At 44.7% G+C, this 14030-nt stretch overlaps 3 protein-coding genes across 5 annotated transcripts in view; 1 reads left to right on the top strand and 2 right to left on the bottom strand.

Annotated features, from left to right (window-relative positions):
- Positions 1-6270, top strand: part of PRDX1 (peroxiredoxin 1) — a 35176-nt gene extending 28906 nt beyond the window's left edge. For both annotated transcript variants that reach the window (XM_069477873.1, XM_069477872.1), the window contains exon 6: positions 5896-6270. In XM_069477873.1, coding sequence (XP_069333974.1) covers positions 5896-5981 — 86 coding nt within the window. In that variant the 3' untranslated portion in view covers positions 5982-6270. The remainder of the gene's footprint in view (positions 1-5895) is intronic.
- The window catches only part of TMEM69 (transmembrane protein 69), a 197134-nt gene that overhangs the window by 161986 nt on the left and 21118 nt on the right, over positions 1-14030 (bottom strand). The window lies entirely within an intron of this gene.
- Positions 7517-13720, bottom strand: MMACHC (metabolism of cobalamin associated C). Of its 2 annotated transcripts, none has more exons than XM_069477869.1 (4): positions 13604-13720; positions 9483-9677; positions 8668-8820; positions 7517-8189 (listed from the first exon to the last, which is right to left on the bottom strand). In XM_069477869.1, exons 1-4 carry the CDS (start codon positions 13682-13684, stop codon positions 7770-7772), a joined length of 849 nt encoding a protein of 282 aa, XP_069333970.1. In that variant the 5' UTR covers positions 13685-13720; the 3' UTR covers positions 7517-7769. The 2 variants fall into 2 exon arrangements, with proteins under 2 accessions (XP_069333970.1, XP_069333972.1); XM_069477871.1 differs by having other exon boundaries at positions 9483-9554.

The following is a 14030-nucleotide window of genomic DNA, read 5'->3' as shown; positions in this document are numbered from 1 at the left end:
TCATAGATGTATTAGGGCAAAACAAAAAGGTTGAGAATCACATCTAGAGATAAAGCATGCCACTTTTGACAATTTATTGGGAGTAGAGCTTAATCCCTGTCATTCCTATTTGTTTTTATTGGAGTTTTAAAAAATAATATGTGCAGTTTGGAAATTTGGAAAATAAAAGTAGGACTAAGATAACTTACCCAAAGACAATAGGCAGATGCAGTTAATACAATTCTGTTTTTTAAAAATCCATTCTGTAGCCAGGTATGGTGGCACTTGCCTCTAGTCCCAGCTACTTGTGAGGCTGAAGCAGAAGGATCACTTGAGACCAGGCATTTGAGGCTGTAGCTGTAGTGCACTGTAATGAAGCCTGTGAGTAGCCACTGTACAACAAAGCCTGGGCAACAAAGGAGAGACCCCCGCCTCTGAAAAAAAAACAAACAAACCCATTCTGTTACACAATATGATAGTTGAATTTGTAAGTTACAGTTATTAAATACCAAATTACATAAATGTTTTATGTAAAAACTATTTTAAAGGACGGGTAGAGGATGTTTCAGGTAAAATGTCAAGGTTCTTCATTAGAAGTCTCAGGATTAAAGATAATGTTTTTGTAAGCCTGTCCTTATAAAACTTATACATGACTGGACACATTCAACTTTTGGTTTTTATCTAGCATTTGCTAGAGTGCAGGCTCTTTTTTTCCCTATTCCCGCAGCACTGGTACTTCTCTCTCCTTACCTGTTCTCGTAGCATTGTTGTAATTTAAAAAAAAAAGCACTGAACCACTTGAATCCTGGCTTTTGAGTTGTAAGGCTCTTTGACTTTTTCCCCTTCTCTTAGAGTGTGGCTGTGGTTCGAATGAAATGACCTTAACCTGGCTAAGAGTCAGCTTAGCTTTTAAGAACTCAGTTGCCCTCTTTTGCACCCTTCCTCTTGCTCTCCTTTTGCTGCAGCAGTGGGTCTGGTCATCATTGTCATCTGTGGCATATGTATCATGCTCTGTAAACCTGTATCTTGTTCTTGCTCTATAATCCTATCTTTCTCTCCTCAATAAACCTCATTTTTGTGCTTGCCTTACAAAAAAAAAAAGAACTCAGTACCTGAACCAGCAAAGTGCTGGATATGTGGGGGAATGGGGATCTTGACTCCTCTCTCCAGCTTAGTGTAATTGAGGATAAGGAATCTGATCTAGTGCTGTTGACATCAAATCAAGGGCAGAGGTGGACTTGGACAAACTTATTCCTTCCCTACATTTCATCATCTTTTTCTGGAGACAAGTAGTTCAGACTAGCTTTCTAAGGCCCATTTTAGCTCTGATCATGTGACTTAAGGAAAATGAAGTTATTAGAGTCTGGATTAGTGCTGTGTGTTTAAGATGCCCAAAGGTGCTAGCTTCCCTAGAGTAAAAGTCTGAGAATATAGGGATCAGTGAGCACTGGTAACCAGAAGGTAATGGTAATTTGCAGAAGCATGTGTGAGCATTAGTCTGGCCAATGAAGGAGCTGACACTTGCTGAGACTGCCCCCTAGTGGGGAATGAGGTTCAGCACTAAGCAGAACTGGACTTTCCCTAGGACCTTACATACAGCCTAGGCTTCTGAAACCCAAGCTTGAGGTGAGTCTTTAGCTTGCTTCTTAAGGCTCTGTATTGGTCTTTGCTGCTGCTTCTCTCTTTTTTTCTAAATCTCATCTTGACATCTGCATGTATCTGCTGCTTCTTATCCCACTAGAACATGCACAGCTTTCTGTGTACAGCCTTTTTAATAGTTACCATTTAAGAGCTTATAAATGCCAAACACACTATCCTAGGTACTTTACACATGTTCTGTTTGACAAATAATCCTACATTCTTTTTAAGGACCAATAAACCAATGTTTAAAATACACCGTTTATTCATAGTAAATGGTGGAGCTGGGATCCAAATTCATAGCCCTCCTTTTGTATATAATTAAAATGGTGAAAAGGGACTCTGTTTAGGGCCTTCTGTACTAGGGCAGTTCTCTCATACTGAGGTTACTGTGTCTATTGTCATTTTCTGCTTGAAAAGTCATGACCCTTTTGCTGCACTTGAAGGCTGGTTTATGTGGAATTCAACGTGTTCTGCTGGAATCCATTTTAATTCCAGAAAAGCAACACTGTTGGGTATGGGTGAAACATTTAAGTGGGGATCTTTCTGTCACTAATACAAGTGTAAGAGCCATGAGGCCTTAGAGCCAAAGAGACTGAATTGCCAAGGTCTTTTTTGGTCCATTATTTCTCCTATTTAACTGTAAGGCCCAGTTCTTTGTATCATCCTGGACAGAGGAATCTTTTTTGTTCGCCTGTTAGCACCTACTGGCAGACTTCTAGCTGGCTCTGACCTGGTCTTGCTTTCATGCCGCTCTTTGTTCTCTGCAGCTTGTTTTATGTTCAGGACCTGTGTTGTAACCATTTGGTGCCACCAAAGCCAATAACTAACAACCAGATGGATATTTCAGGAAAATAATGGTAGCTGGGCCTTCCTTTTAGCTTTTGTTCCATCTTTACCCTATACCCAGAGAGCTGGTTACAGAGTCATGACATCTGATGCTATGATATCCTTGGACCAAAAAAGGGCTTCCCTATCTCTCACTTGAGCAAATGAGACTCGCTGCTCTGTTATGGACTTTGGTGACTATGACTCCTAGAATCTGACAGCAAATGGAAGTTGAAAAATCAGAGATTGGTCCCCGTCTCACTTTCCTCAGGCTAGACTAAGGCACATTGCTAGCTGGGGGTTGTTAAGAAAAAGCTGAAGGCTATGATTTCTGTATAAATGTGTAAAAGATTTCATACCCTGCCTTTTACTTACCAAAGGTAGAAGGCAGTTACTTAATGAAACAAGCAGGGCTTTCTGTTAAGGTCCTGATTATTGTAGTTGAGGCTATGCAGTTTGGCAGAGTTAAAAGAATGCTGAGAAGGTTGACTGAGGTTGCTGCCTTCAGATCTCTGAAAGGCTGCCAGAGGGAAACAGCAGCTTAGTGTTAAGCGTTTACACAGTCCTAGCTTTGTCATTTATTTAGCTTGCTTTTTTTGTTTCCCTTGGGGATGGGAGGGTGATGGCAAATCAAATCATTTAAACTTTGTCCTTTTTTTTCTTTTTGGAAAGTTTTGATAACGTGACATAATTACTCATTTTAAGTGTACAGTTCAATGGCATTAATTACATTCATAATGTATGCCTGTCACCATCTAGTTCTAGAACTTTTTCATCTTTTCATAGTCTAACCGTTAAGCAAAAATTCCCTATTTCCCCTTTTCTCTAGCCCCTGGTAACCTCTGTTTTACTTTCTGTTTTTATGAATTTGCCTATTCTAGATAGTTCATGTAAGTGAAATCATACAATATTTGTCTCTTTGTGTCTGGTTTCTTTCACTTAATATTTTTAGGGTTCATCCATGTTGCATCATGTATCAGAACTTCATTTCTCTTTGGCTGAATACTACTCCCTATATGTATGTACCACAATTTGTTTACCCAGTCAACTGTTGGTGGACTACCTTTAGTTGTGAATAATGCTGTTAGATTATTGGTGAACAAGTATCTGTTTGAGTCCTTGTATCCAGTTCTCCTGGGTATATACCCTAGGAATGGAATTGCTAGGTCATGTGGTAATTCCATATTTATCTTCTTGAAGGACTGCCACACTTTTCCACATTGGCACCATTTTACATTCATACCAGCAATGCCAAGCGTTCAAGTTTCTCTACATCCTTGCCAACACTTACTCTTTTTTACTATAGCCATCCTTGTGTGTGATATGGTATCTCATGATGGTTTTTTTTTTTTTTTTGAGACAGAGTCTCACTCTGTTGCCCGGGCTAGAGTGAGTGCCGTGGCGTCAGCCTAGCTCACAGCAACCTCAGACTCCTGGGCTTAAGCGATCCTACTGCCTCAGCCTCCCGAGTGGCTGGGACTACAGACATCTGCCACCATGCCCGGCTAATTTTTTGTATATATATATTTTAGTTGTCCATATAATTTCTTTCTATTTTTAGTAGAGACGAGGTCTCACTCTTGCTCAGGCTGGTCTCGAACTCCTGACCTCGAGCGATCCACCCGCCTCGGCCTCCCAGAGTGCTAGGATTACAGGCGTGAGCCACCGCGCCCGGCCTCATGATGGTTTTGATTTGTAATTCCTGGATGACTAGTGATGTTGAGCATATTTTCATATACCCAATTGGCCCTTTGTATATCTTCTTTGAAGAAATGTCTATTTAAGTCCTTTGCTCATTTTTGAATTGGGTTGTCTTTGTTGTTGAGTTATAGGATTTCTTTATGTATTTTGGATATTAATCCCTTATCAGATATATGATTTGTAAATATTTTCTCCCATCCTGTGGGTTCTCTTTATATTTTCTTGATATGTCCTTGGATGTACAAAAGTTCTTAATTTTGCCAAATCCAAGGTCATGAAAATTCCCCGTTTTCTTCAAAGAGTGTTAGCTCTTAGGTCATTGATGCCTTTTTTTTTTTTTTTTTTTTTGAGACAGAGTCTTCTCTGTCACTCTGGGTAGAGTGTAGTGGTGCCGTCATAGTTCACTGCAGCCTCAAACTCCTGGGCTCAAGCAATCCTTTTGCCTCAGCCTCCCAAGTATCTGGGACTATAGGTGTATACCATGATGCCAGGCTAATTTTTCTATTTTTATTAGAGGTGGTGTCTTGCTCTTGCTAAGGCTGGTCTCGAACTCCTGAGCTCAAGCAGTCCTCCTGCCTTGGCCTTCCAGAGTGCTAGGATTACAGATGTGAGCCACCACACCTGGCCTTGAGCTTTTTTTTTTTTTGAGACAGAGTCTCACTCTGTTGCCCGGGCTAGAGTGAGTGCCGTGGCATCAGCCTAGCTCACAGCAACCTCAAACTCCTGGGCTCAAGCGATCCTCCTGTCTCAGCCTCCCAAGTAGCTGGGACTACAGGCATGCGCCACCATGCCCGGCTAATTTTTTCTATATATATTTTTAGCTGTCCATATAATTTCTTTCTATTTTTAGTAGAGATGGGGGTCTCGCTCTTGCTCAGGCTGGTCTCGAACTCCTGAGCTCAAACGATCCGCCCACCTCGGCCTCCCAGAGTGCTAGGATTACAGGCGTGAGCCACCGCGCCCGGCCTGGCCTTGAGCTTTTTTTAAAAAAAGTATTTGAGGCCGGGCGCGGTGGCTCACGCCTGTAATCCTAGCACTCTGGGAGGCCGAGGCGGGTGGATTGCTCGAGGTCAGGAGTTCGAGACCAGCCTGAGCAAGAGTGAGACCCCGTCTCTACTAAAAATAGAAAGAAATTATATGGACAACTAAAATATATATATACAAAAAATTAGCCGGGCATGGTGGCGCATGCCTGTAGTCCCAGCTACTCGGGAGGCTGAGGCAGTAGGATCGCTTAAGCCCAGGAGTTTGAGGTTGCTGTGAGCGAGACTGACGCCACGGCACTCACTCTAGCCCGGGCAACAGAGTGAGACTCTGTCTCAAAAAAAAAAAAAAGTATTTGAGGCATACATAAAATTATGGGGAACATATGAATACCCATTTAGCTACTACCTACCATGAACAAATCTTAATCTTTTTCCGTATATGCTTTGAACAGATTATTTTTAGAACAAAGCCTATGGTTAAAGTTGTTAATTTCTTTAAATTTTAGGTATTACTTGAGTAAATTAGGCATAATTGTATATTAGGGCTGTGGTGAGGATTAAAATTACATAATGTTTGTAAAGTGATTAGACTTAAACACTAAAAGGCTAGATGATCTTAGATTGCAGGGTAGGTTTCCTGGTGTCGTGAGTATTCAGACCTTCTAGGGCACAGATCTGGTTTTGAGGCAACCCTTTGTCCATAGGAGGAAGGTGGTACACACCACTGAGCAGGTTATTAATTAGTGGTACCTTTCTCTTGCAGTGTGCCCAGCTGGCTGGAAGCCTGGCAGTGATACCATCAAACCTGATGTCCAAAAGAGCAAAGAATATTTCTCCAAGCAGAAATGAGTATTGGGCCATTTTAGTGCTTGGCTGCAGTGGGCAGCCATGTGAACAAAACCTCTTTTGTGCTTTTTTTTCCACATGTAAAACACAAGACACAGACTTTAGATTCAGCGGAGATGTGGTGTGTTACAAGACAGGCCTTTCCTACAGGGGTTGGGGAGGCCAGCCTTTTTTCCCTTCGTGGGAATGGCCTGAGTTGTGTTGTGGGGCAGCCCTTCTGATTTGTAAGATGTATCAGTAGAGGGCATCAGCCCATTGATCTTTTGTAGTTTCTATTAAACTTGAACTGAGACCTTGATGATTCTTCATTTTAGGGGGGCATTAGCCTTTCATTGTAAGAGGAATTTACTCTTTGCTTTCCCTCTTTGTCGGAAAATGAGGAGAGCTACCTCAGAATCAGGGAATTATGTTGGGGGGGGAAATGCAGATGGACACAGGTGATGGAACTGAACCAAGGTGTCACATTTTGTTTTACTGCATATGGGGAGAAGACCAATCCCTGCTATAGTGTTGGCTGGGGCACCACAACTTATGCCATAGGCTGGGTTGCAGGTTAAGGTCCCAATGAGATTACTTGGACACCTATGTTTACACTACTGGGAGGGCTACACAGGAACCAGAAACTTGGCCTCTTCTAATAAGTGCCTGGTACCTGCTCTGTAAAAGAACAGAGTTGGGGGCTTCTTTCCCTTTTGAACTGAAATTAGGAGAGGAAGACAAACACAAGGCTCCTGGTCTTGGGTAGAGCTTTCAATGTTAGACGTACAGTGCTAAGCACTTCTTACCTTCCCTGGGTTCTAGCCTTGATTAGAGGATATTCCTTTTGATCCTCATTCATATTATTGTCCTGCGGGAGGTTGTCAGCAAAAAGATTCTTCCTGGGCCCTTGAGGCTAGGGTAGATTAAGAACTGAGGATACTTTTGTGCATTGTGTGATGCCTTTCTAGCCACTTGGTTCTTTATCAGCTACCCAAGCCTGCCCACCCCTCCAGAACCTAGACTAGACTTAAGAGCAAAAGTACAGGATTCCCAGGGCCTGCAGTAACAGCCAACATTAACTGTTTACTATGTGCCAGGCATTTTCCCAAAGTCCTTTACATGTGTTTATTCAGTCCCCACAACAACCCTGTGAGGTAGGAGCTCTTCAGGGGATATTTACCCCATAGGCCCTCTAACAAGTAGCATTTTGGGAGCACTGCATAGCTGTGGTAACAGATGGAAGAGTCCCATATTCAAAGGCAGATGGGAATTGGGGATCTAATTTGGCCTGACTTGTCTTGACTTTTTTTTTTTTTGAGGCACAGTCTCACTCTGTTGCCCAGGCTAGAGTGTCGTGGTGTCAGCCTAGCTCACAGCAAACTCAAACTCCTGGGCTCAAGCAATCCTGCCTTAGCCTCCCTAGTAGCTGGGACTACAGGCACGCCCAGATAGTTTTTTCTATATATTTTTAGAAAATATATATTTTCTATATATTTTTTCTATATATTTTCTATAAATTTGGCTAATTTCTTTCTATTTTTAGTAGAGACGGAGTCTCGCTCTTGCTCAGGCTGGTCTCGAACTCCTGAGCTCAAACGATCCACCTGCCTCAGCCTCCCAGAGTGCTGGGATTACAGGTGTGAGCCACCGCGCCAGACTCTTGACTTCTTAATCATCTTCGTGGAAGATCTCTATTATATTACTAAAAATTGTCCATCCTGTACCAAAAATAAAACCTGTCTTGCTTTGGCAAAGCCAATTAAGTCCTAGGAAGTACCACCATAATTGGGGGTCCCACGGGGGAGGAAGGTATCAAGGGCCAGGCGATGCTGGTGGTGAGACACTGGGGCTGAGCCAGCCCCGGGCTTTGCTGGGGTTCTGAGGCTTCTTGGAGGTGAGTCTGGTAAAGGGAAGGTCAGGGGATGGAGAGCTAGGGTTCTCTGAGGGCTGGGTCAAGCCCAACAGGGCCAATCGTTGAGAAGGCGGAGTAGAAAAGTAGGCCTTCTGTTCTTCTGAGTAGCGCTCCTGGGGTGTCACAGCATCCCGGTAAGTCCAGTCACGCCAATGGAAATTGAAGCCTTCAAGAAGGGCAATACGGTCAGCTCTTGTAGGCACACAGTCATGAGGTTTTGTGGGTGGCAAATCTGGCACCTCTATCCCAGGCAGTAGCACTACCCCTCGGATGGCAAACCAGCCTCCAAATCGGGGGTGTATGCACACTCCTGATATGCGCTGGGGAGAAGATGAAGAAAAGCAAAGTCATGGAGGTCCCTTTGGCAGTGAATCCAGCTACCATTACTGCAAGCTAGGCTTGTCCACTTATTTCCCACTCAGTGGACACTGATTATACATGTAAGCCCTGTCCCTGTCTTGTGGACGACCCTCTCAAAAATTTATTCCGAGCACAAGGAAGGGATGGGTCTCAATCAGCTTCCCAGTGTCACCACTGGTCTCCTGATCACTGTTTGGCCCCTTCCATGTAGAGTTTTAAGAACAGACCAGGTTTTCTGACCTGATGTGTCCCCAAGTAAACTCCAGAAAGCATGTAACGGGACTGGACTGCAGGGCAGACACAGCTTCTTTGTCCTGGGTTGTATCTAACAAATCCTTCATCCAGGGAAGGCTGAGGAATGTGGGGCATGATAGGGCTATCTTGAGGGGCGTTTACCATTTTCTCTCAGTCCCCACTCATTCACACTTGCTCTCTGACCTGGGTCCCCCAGGGGTCAGCCTCCACATCTTGTCGTTGGTAGTAGTAAGCAGCCCCTGCCACGTGGGCTGCTGTCTGGGCCAGAATCTTTGGGCGCCTGTTGTGATGTACCTCATAATCGGCAATGACTTCAATCTGCATCTCTGGGAGGCTCTGGGATAGAGGACAAGAGAAAGGCTCCTGTTAGCACAAGGGGAGTCATGACCTTGTCCTAGTTGGTGTGTTGATACAGTCCTGTCCTCAGAAGTCCTGTTTGAAGGGAAAACATGACCTTAACCTGGGGGCCTCCACTGTGGAGAGAGTTACACTTCTCCATGTTTGAAGGGAAATACACAAATCCCAGTGTGGAGGAAGACATGGTCCAGCTTTGGGGAGACCCAGTGTGTGTTTACATATGTATGTGCATATGTTAAGTGTGTGGTGGGAGAATATTGTTCTATTCTCAAAAGGACCCAAAGACAGCATAAAGCTTGCAGGTCTAGGGCAAAGGCAGGTAAGCAATGCTTGGGGAATGCTGGGCTCATTCCTATTTCACTTGGAGACCAAGGAAAGCCAGGTCTTTGGTACATAGAGTTGCCCATCAGTGTAGGGTGAGTGAAACTGGTTTCAGATTGTGGGTCTTCCAGAGGAAGGTGGTGGAACCTGGGTATGAGAAGGCAAAATGGGGAGAGATCACAGATTGTCAAGGCTGGCTTTTTGGTATCATTTCTCCTTTCAAGTGACTAACTCTGGATCTAGCTCCTCCTCCATGGAGCTAGGAGGAGCTCAAAGCAGCTATAGGTCTGGGAGCTGGGAGAAAATTGAACCTTCCTCACCTCTCTAACACGGTTCAGATGGTAGGCCACACACTGGTCCACAGGGTCGGTCAGCAGTTGCAGGTGGCTGCTCTGCAAGAAGGGCTTGAGGGCCCGGTCAAACATGGCAGGTGTGCTGAGTACCAGGAAGGCCAGGGTAGGTCCTGGCAGGGGCAGGTGGAAAGCTGGAGGCAGGAGTTCATTGTACCATGCCACCTGGAACAGAGAGAAAGCTCAGGCCAGGCTTTAGCCAGGCCCACACCTTAACCTGATATTGAAGGCTTCATACATTTTGCCCCAGTCTCTATCTCATTCATTTGACAAATTTTCACTGATGCTGTATGATACATATTTATGGGGAACTCATCTGAATTTTTTTAGTTTTTTTAGTTTTTTTTTTTCCCCCAGCAAAGAATTCAGGCCTCACCCAACTATAAACCCCATGAACAATGAAAATGAAAAACCCAGGAAAGAGGCCCCACACAGACGACAGTGACTAGAACTCCTCAACAGAGGGAGACAGCGAGTTCTCATCCATCACAGGAAGGCTCAGGGGGTTTCCACGTGTTGCAGGGACAGAGTAACCTGGAAAGGTTGAAGCTTTGGAGAGGAATGGCAAATTGATGCTCAATGCAGAGTGGAGAAGCAAGTTCAGTGATGTCACTCTGGGACTTGTATTCTTGTTTTGTTATTGATGGATTACATGATGCCCTTAATGGTATTGGGTCCAAGAGAGAACAACTATACAAGTTTATGAAAACAGTGTACCAAAGATGGCTGCCATGTGAGCTCTCTTTCATTGTGATTTTAAGGATAAGACCCCTGAGTTCTCCATGGTGGAAATTGCTTCAATCTATAGAGTTGTTTATGATACCCTGATAGGTGTGGTTTTCTGGTCTTCAAGCAAAGTAAGAGCCAATGCAGAGTGGTTCAGGAGAAATTTAATGGATTTATGATCTCAATGGGCTGGCAAGAGCACAAAAAGATACAGCAAACCTCTTGCTTGGCTATCCATCTGGGGCTTTAGGGGACTGGATCATTTCCCAGCCTTGGGCCTGCACACTAGTTTTGTAAGTACTCAATGTCTCCATCCAATCTCTTGGAAAGGAGCTAATGGAGCAAATTTGCGTGGTTGCAAAGGGGACCTAGATGACTACATATAACATGATAAAGGGATACCTAGATCATTGCATGGATAGCACCATCCTGATCAGTTCAGTTGCCCTGGAGATAGTAAAGTTCAAGGAGGCGGAAGATCAGATCAGGAAGACTCTTGGTACATGGTTTGATTATGCCAGTGTAGTTCAACACCAGGCAATGGCTTGACTAGCCCCTAAAGAATCCCCAAACTTGCAACCACAGAGAATTATTAGGCCAAGAGAAACACCTGTCCTTTTCTGGGTTTGCTGTGCCCAAATGGATTCCAGGTGCAACTATAACTGCAATGTCACTTAAAATAGCTTCTGCTTGCTGAATTAAGAGAGGAGACTCAAGCTGAAGCATTACTTCCTCTGAAGCTTTTCCTGACCTTTGCTCATTCCCAGAATTTACCATTCCCCTCCTTTGTGTCTAAACAATAGCTATAGGCCGGGCGCGGTGGCTCACGCCTGTAATCCTAGCACTCTGGGAGGCCGAGGTGGGCGGATCGTTTGAGCTCAGGAGTTCGAGACCAGCCTGAGCAAGAGCGAGACCCCATCTCTACTAAAAATAGAAAGAAATTATATGGACAGCTAAAAATATATATAGAAAAAATTAGCCGGGCATGGTGGTGCATGCCTGTAGTCCCAGCTACTCGGGAGGCTGAGACAGGAGGATCGCTTGAGCTCAGGAGTTTGAGGTTGCTGTGAGCTAGGCTGACGCCACGGCACTCACTCTAGCCTGGGCAACAGAGTGAGACTCTGTCTCAAAAAAAAAAAAACAAAAAAAACAACAGCTATATAGCCAAAAAAAAAAAAATTTAAGCTGTTTTACTTTTTATGTATCATAATAGATTAAAAACTGAACCACGTCCAAACCATCTCCATACAGAGAGCTCAAAGATAAGGTCAGTTTCAGGCTATATAACACTAACTCTCGAGATTGGCTTTGCAGGCTGTTTCTTAAAACACCATTCTTTTCATTTTCAGTCAAGGTTAAGTACCAACATACTTAACCCTTGACATTGAGCCCATTGGGCATGATGGCGTAGGGGTTTTCTTGCTTTTGATGGACCTTCTTGTTACTACACTTAACACCATATTAGTCGCTAAAACCCCTATCAGCAATTGTATGTTTTTGAGGTTGACCGACCAGTAAAGCAAACATGCGATTGATATAAACTTGATTATACTACACTACAATAGGACCAAATGAGGGTCCTCTGATACCAGAAAAGGCTTTCTTGAAAGCTAAGTCTTTTTTTTTTTTTTTTTTTGAGACAGAGTCTTGCACTGTTTCCCTGCCTAGAGTGCTGTGGCATCAGCCTAGCTCACAGCAACCTCAAACTCCAGGGCTGAAGCGATCCTCCTATTTCAGCCTCCCAAGTAGCTGGGACTACAGGTGTGTGCCACCACACCTGGCTAATTTTTTCTATTTTTAGTAGAGACAGGATCTTTGTCTTGATCAGGCTGGTCTTGAACTCCTGACCTCAAGCAATTCTTCCGCCGTGGCCTCCCAGAGTGCTAGGATTACAGGTGTGAGCTACCGCCCCCGGCCAGAAGGTAAGTCTTGAAGGCTGGAAATTAAATTGTCAGGTTGACATGGGGAAGAGAATTGGTGTGCATTTTAAACAGAGGTCACAGCATAAGCAAAGATACAGGCAGAAAATTACTGGGCATATTTGAAGAAGAGCAAATTGTCTAGTTTGGTGAAAGTGAAGAGTCTGTAGAGGGGATCAGAGGGAGATAAGGCTGGAGAGATAAGTACGAGTGAGATTGTGAGTTGAATGCCAATTTAAGGAATATGGATTTAATTTGGTGACAGTGAGGAGCCATTGAAGATTTAAGGAGTAAACTGATATGATCAGTTTTAGAAAGATCTGGCTGCAGTGTGAAGGATGGATTGGAGGCAAGGTGACAGCAAGGAGATTATTACCATAATCTAAGTGAGAAATGGTGGCCTGGACCAGAGCATACATGGGTGAAATGGAACGGAATGGATTTGGGAGATTCAGTAGACAAAGTCTTATTGGTCTTGGTGGCTGATTGGATGTGGGACTGGGGAGGTGAGAGGTAGAAGCCTAGGATGACAGGCAGGGCTGCAGTTGGCTCTGTTTAGTACAATAGCTCGTAATACCTAGGTCTATCCAACTCGCCAAATAGGCATTCTCTCTCTCTCCCACACCTGCCATCTACCACTATCTCCACACCTTTATTCAGGCTCTTCCTGATGTTTGGGATGTACAATGATGCTCCTTCCTTCCAATCCATCTTTTCATACATAGCTCAATTCATTTTTTTCTGGCAAGTCCTCTGTTAAGCTAGACCTACTTTTCTGTCTATATCCTCCCCCAGCACTGATGTGAGCCATTCAGTGGAAAGAGTGGGAAGTAGGTGGCTTCTTAAGAATCAGGCAAAAGGCTCATGCTGAGTTTGTGATGTGGGGAAAAACGACCTTTGTAAACGGAGATGGGGGTAGGGTGCCGAGACTTCCGTGCCAGGCAGTGCACAGAGTTTCTATACCCAGCCTGGCACTCACGATTGGCAACATCATGAATTCTCCTTCTGTTGGTAGATTAACAAACCAGCCAATTGTGTGTTCGTCACTAGGAATGCCCATCCCTCCTCAGACGACCTAAATCATACTCATGCAAACCTTTCAGGCCTTTCCCTCTCCTAAATTCTTCAGGAAGCTTCCAAGGTGACTCTACCCTTCAGGTCCCTTTTCCTGTAAATTACGTAGGTGACAATCAGAGTCACACAGGTCACTGGAACATACGGTATCTTCCATTCTTCAATCTGGCATTATATAGGGGGTAAAAGGACAAACATGCAACCGCTTCTCTACCTTTTTAACCCAACCCCCCGCTGACACTTTGTCCCAGTTCGCAGATGGACACCGGCCAGAGGAGCTCAGGGAAGATCAGAGGCCCCTGGGGCCTCACACCACTTGCAACGAGGCCAGTCATCCACCTCGCCCTAGAAACGCACGAGGGATAAACCAACCTGGAAGGGGTACACCTCGAAGCCAAAAGGACACAGTGTGTCCTCAATCTTCTGCTTCAGCTCTGCGACTCGCGGCTCCATAGCGCACGCTGCACGCTCAGCTTGCTGGGGAATGGAGTCTCAAAGATAACAGGACCGTTACGTTTAGCGGACACTTGGACTCCATTTCCCAGAAAGTACTGGGACCAGGAGCGGGACATCGCTGGCCCTGCGCGATGCATCTTGGGGCGCGTAGTTCGTTTGGCTCTCGGAGCCAATCACAGAGATTCAGTAGGACTCGGTTTCCCGGCAGGCTTCACGGTGAGGGTGTGGATGCACGTGTCGCTCCAGGGAAACGTAGTTCAGCTGCCTCCATCGCTGGTTGTCTCCACGAGAGGCCTACTCAGTTTCCCAGGTGGCCTTGCGGCAGCCAGCCCGATGTCAGATT

The sequence above is a fragment of the Eulemur rufifrons genome, chromosome 8, assembly GCF_041146395.1.
Source record: "Eulemur rufifrons isolate Redbay chromosome 8, OSU_ERuf_1, whole genome shotgun sequence".
Lineage (NCBI taxonomy): Eukaryota > Metazoa > Chordata > Mammalia > Primates > Lemuridae > Eulemur > Eulemur rufifrons.
Note: the sequence above shows the minus strand (reverse complement) of the source record. Positions and strands in the feature narration are given on the sequence as shown.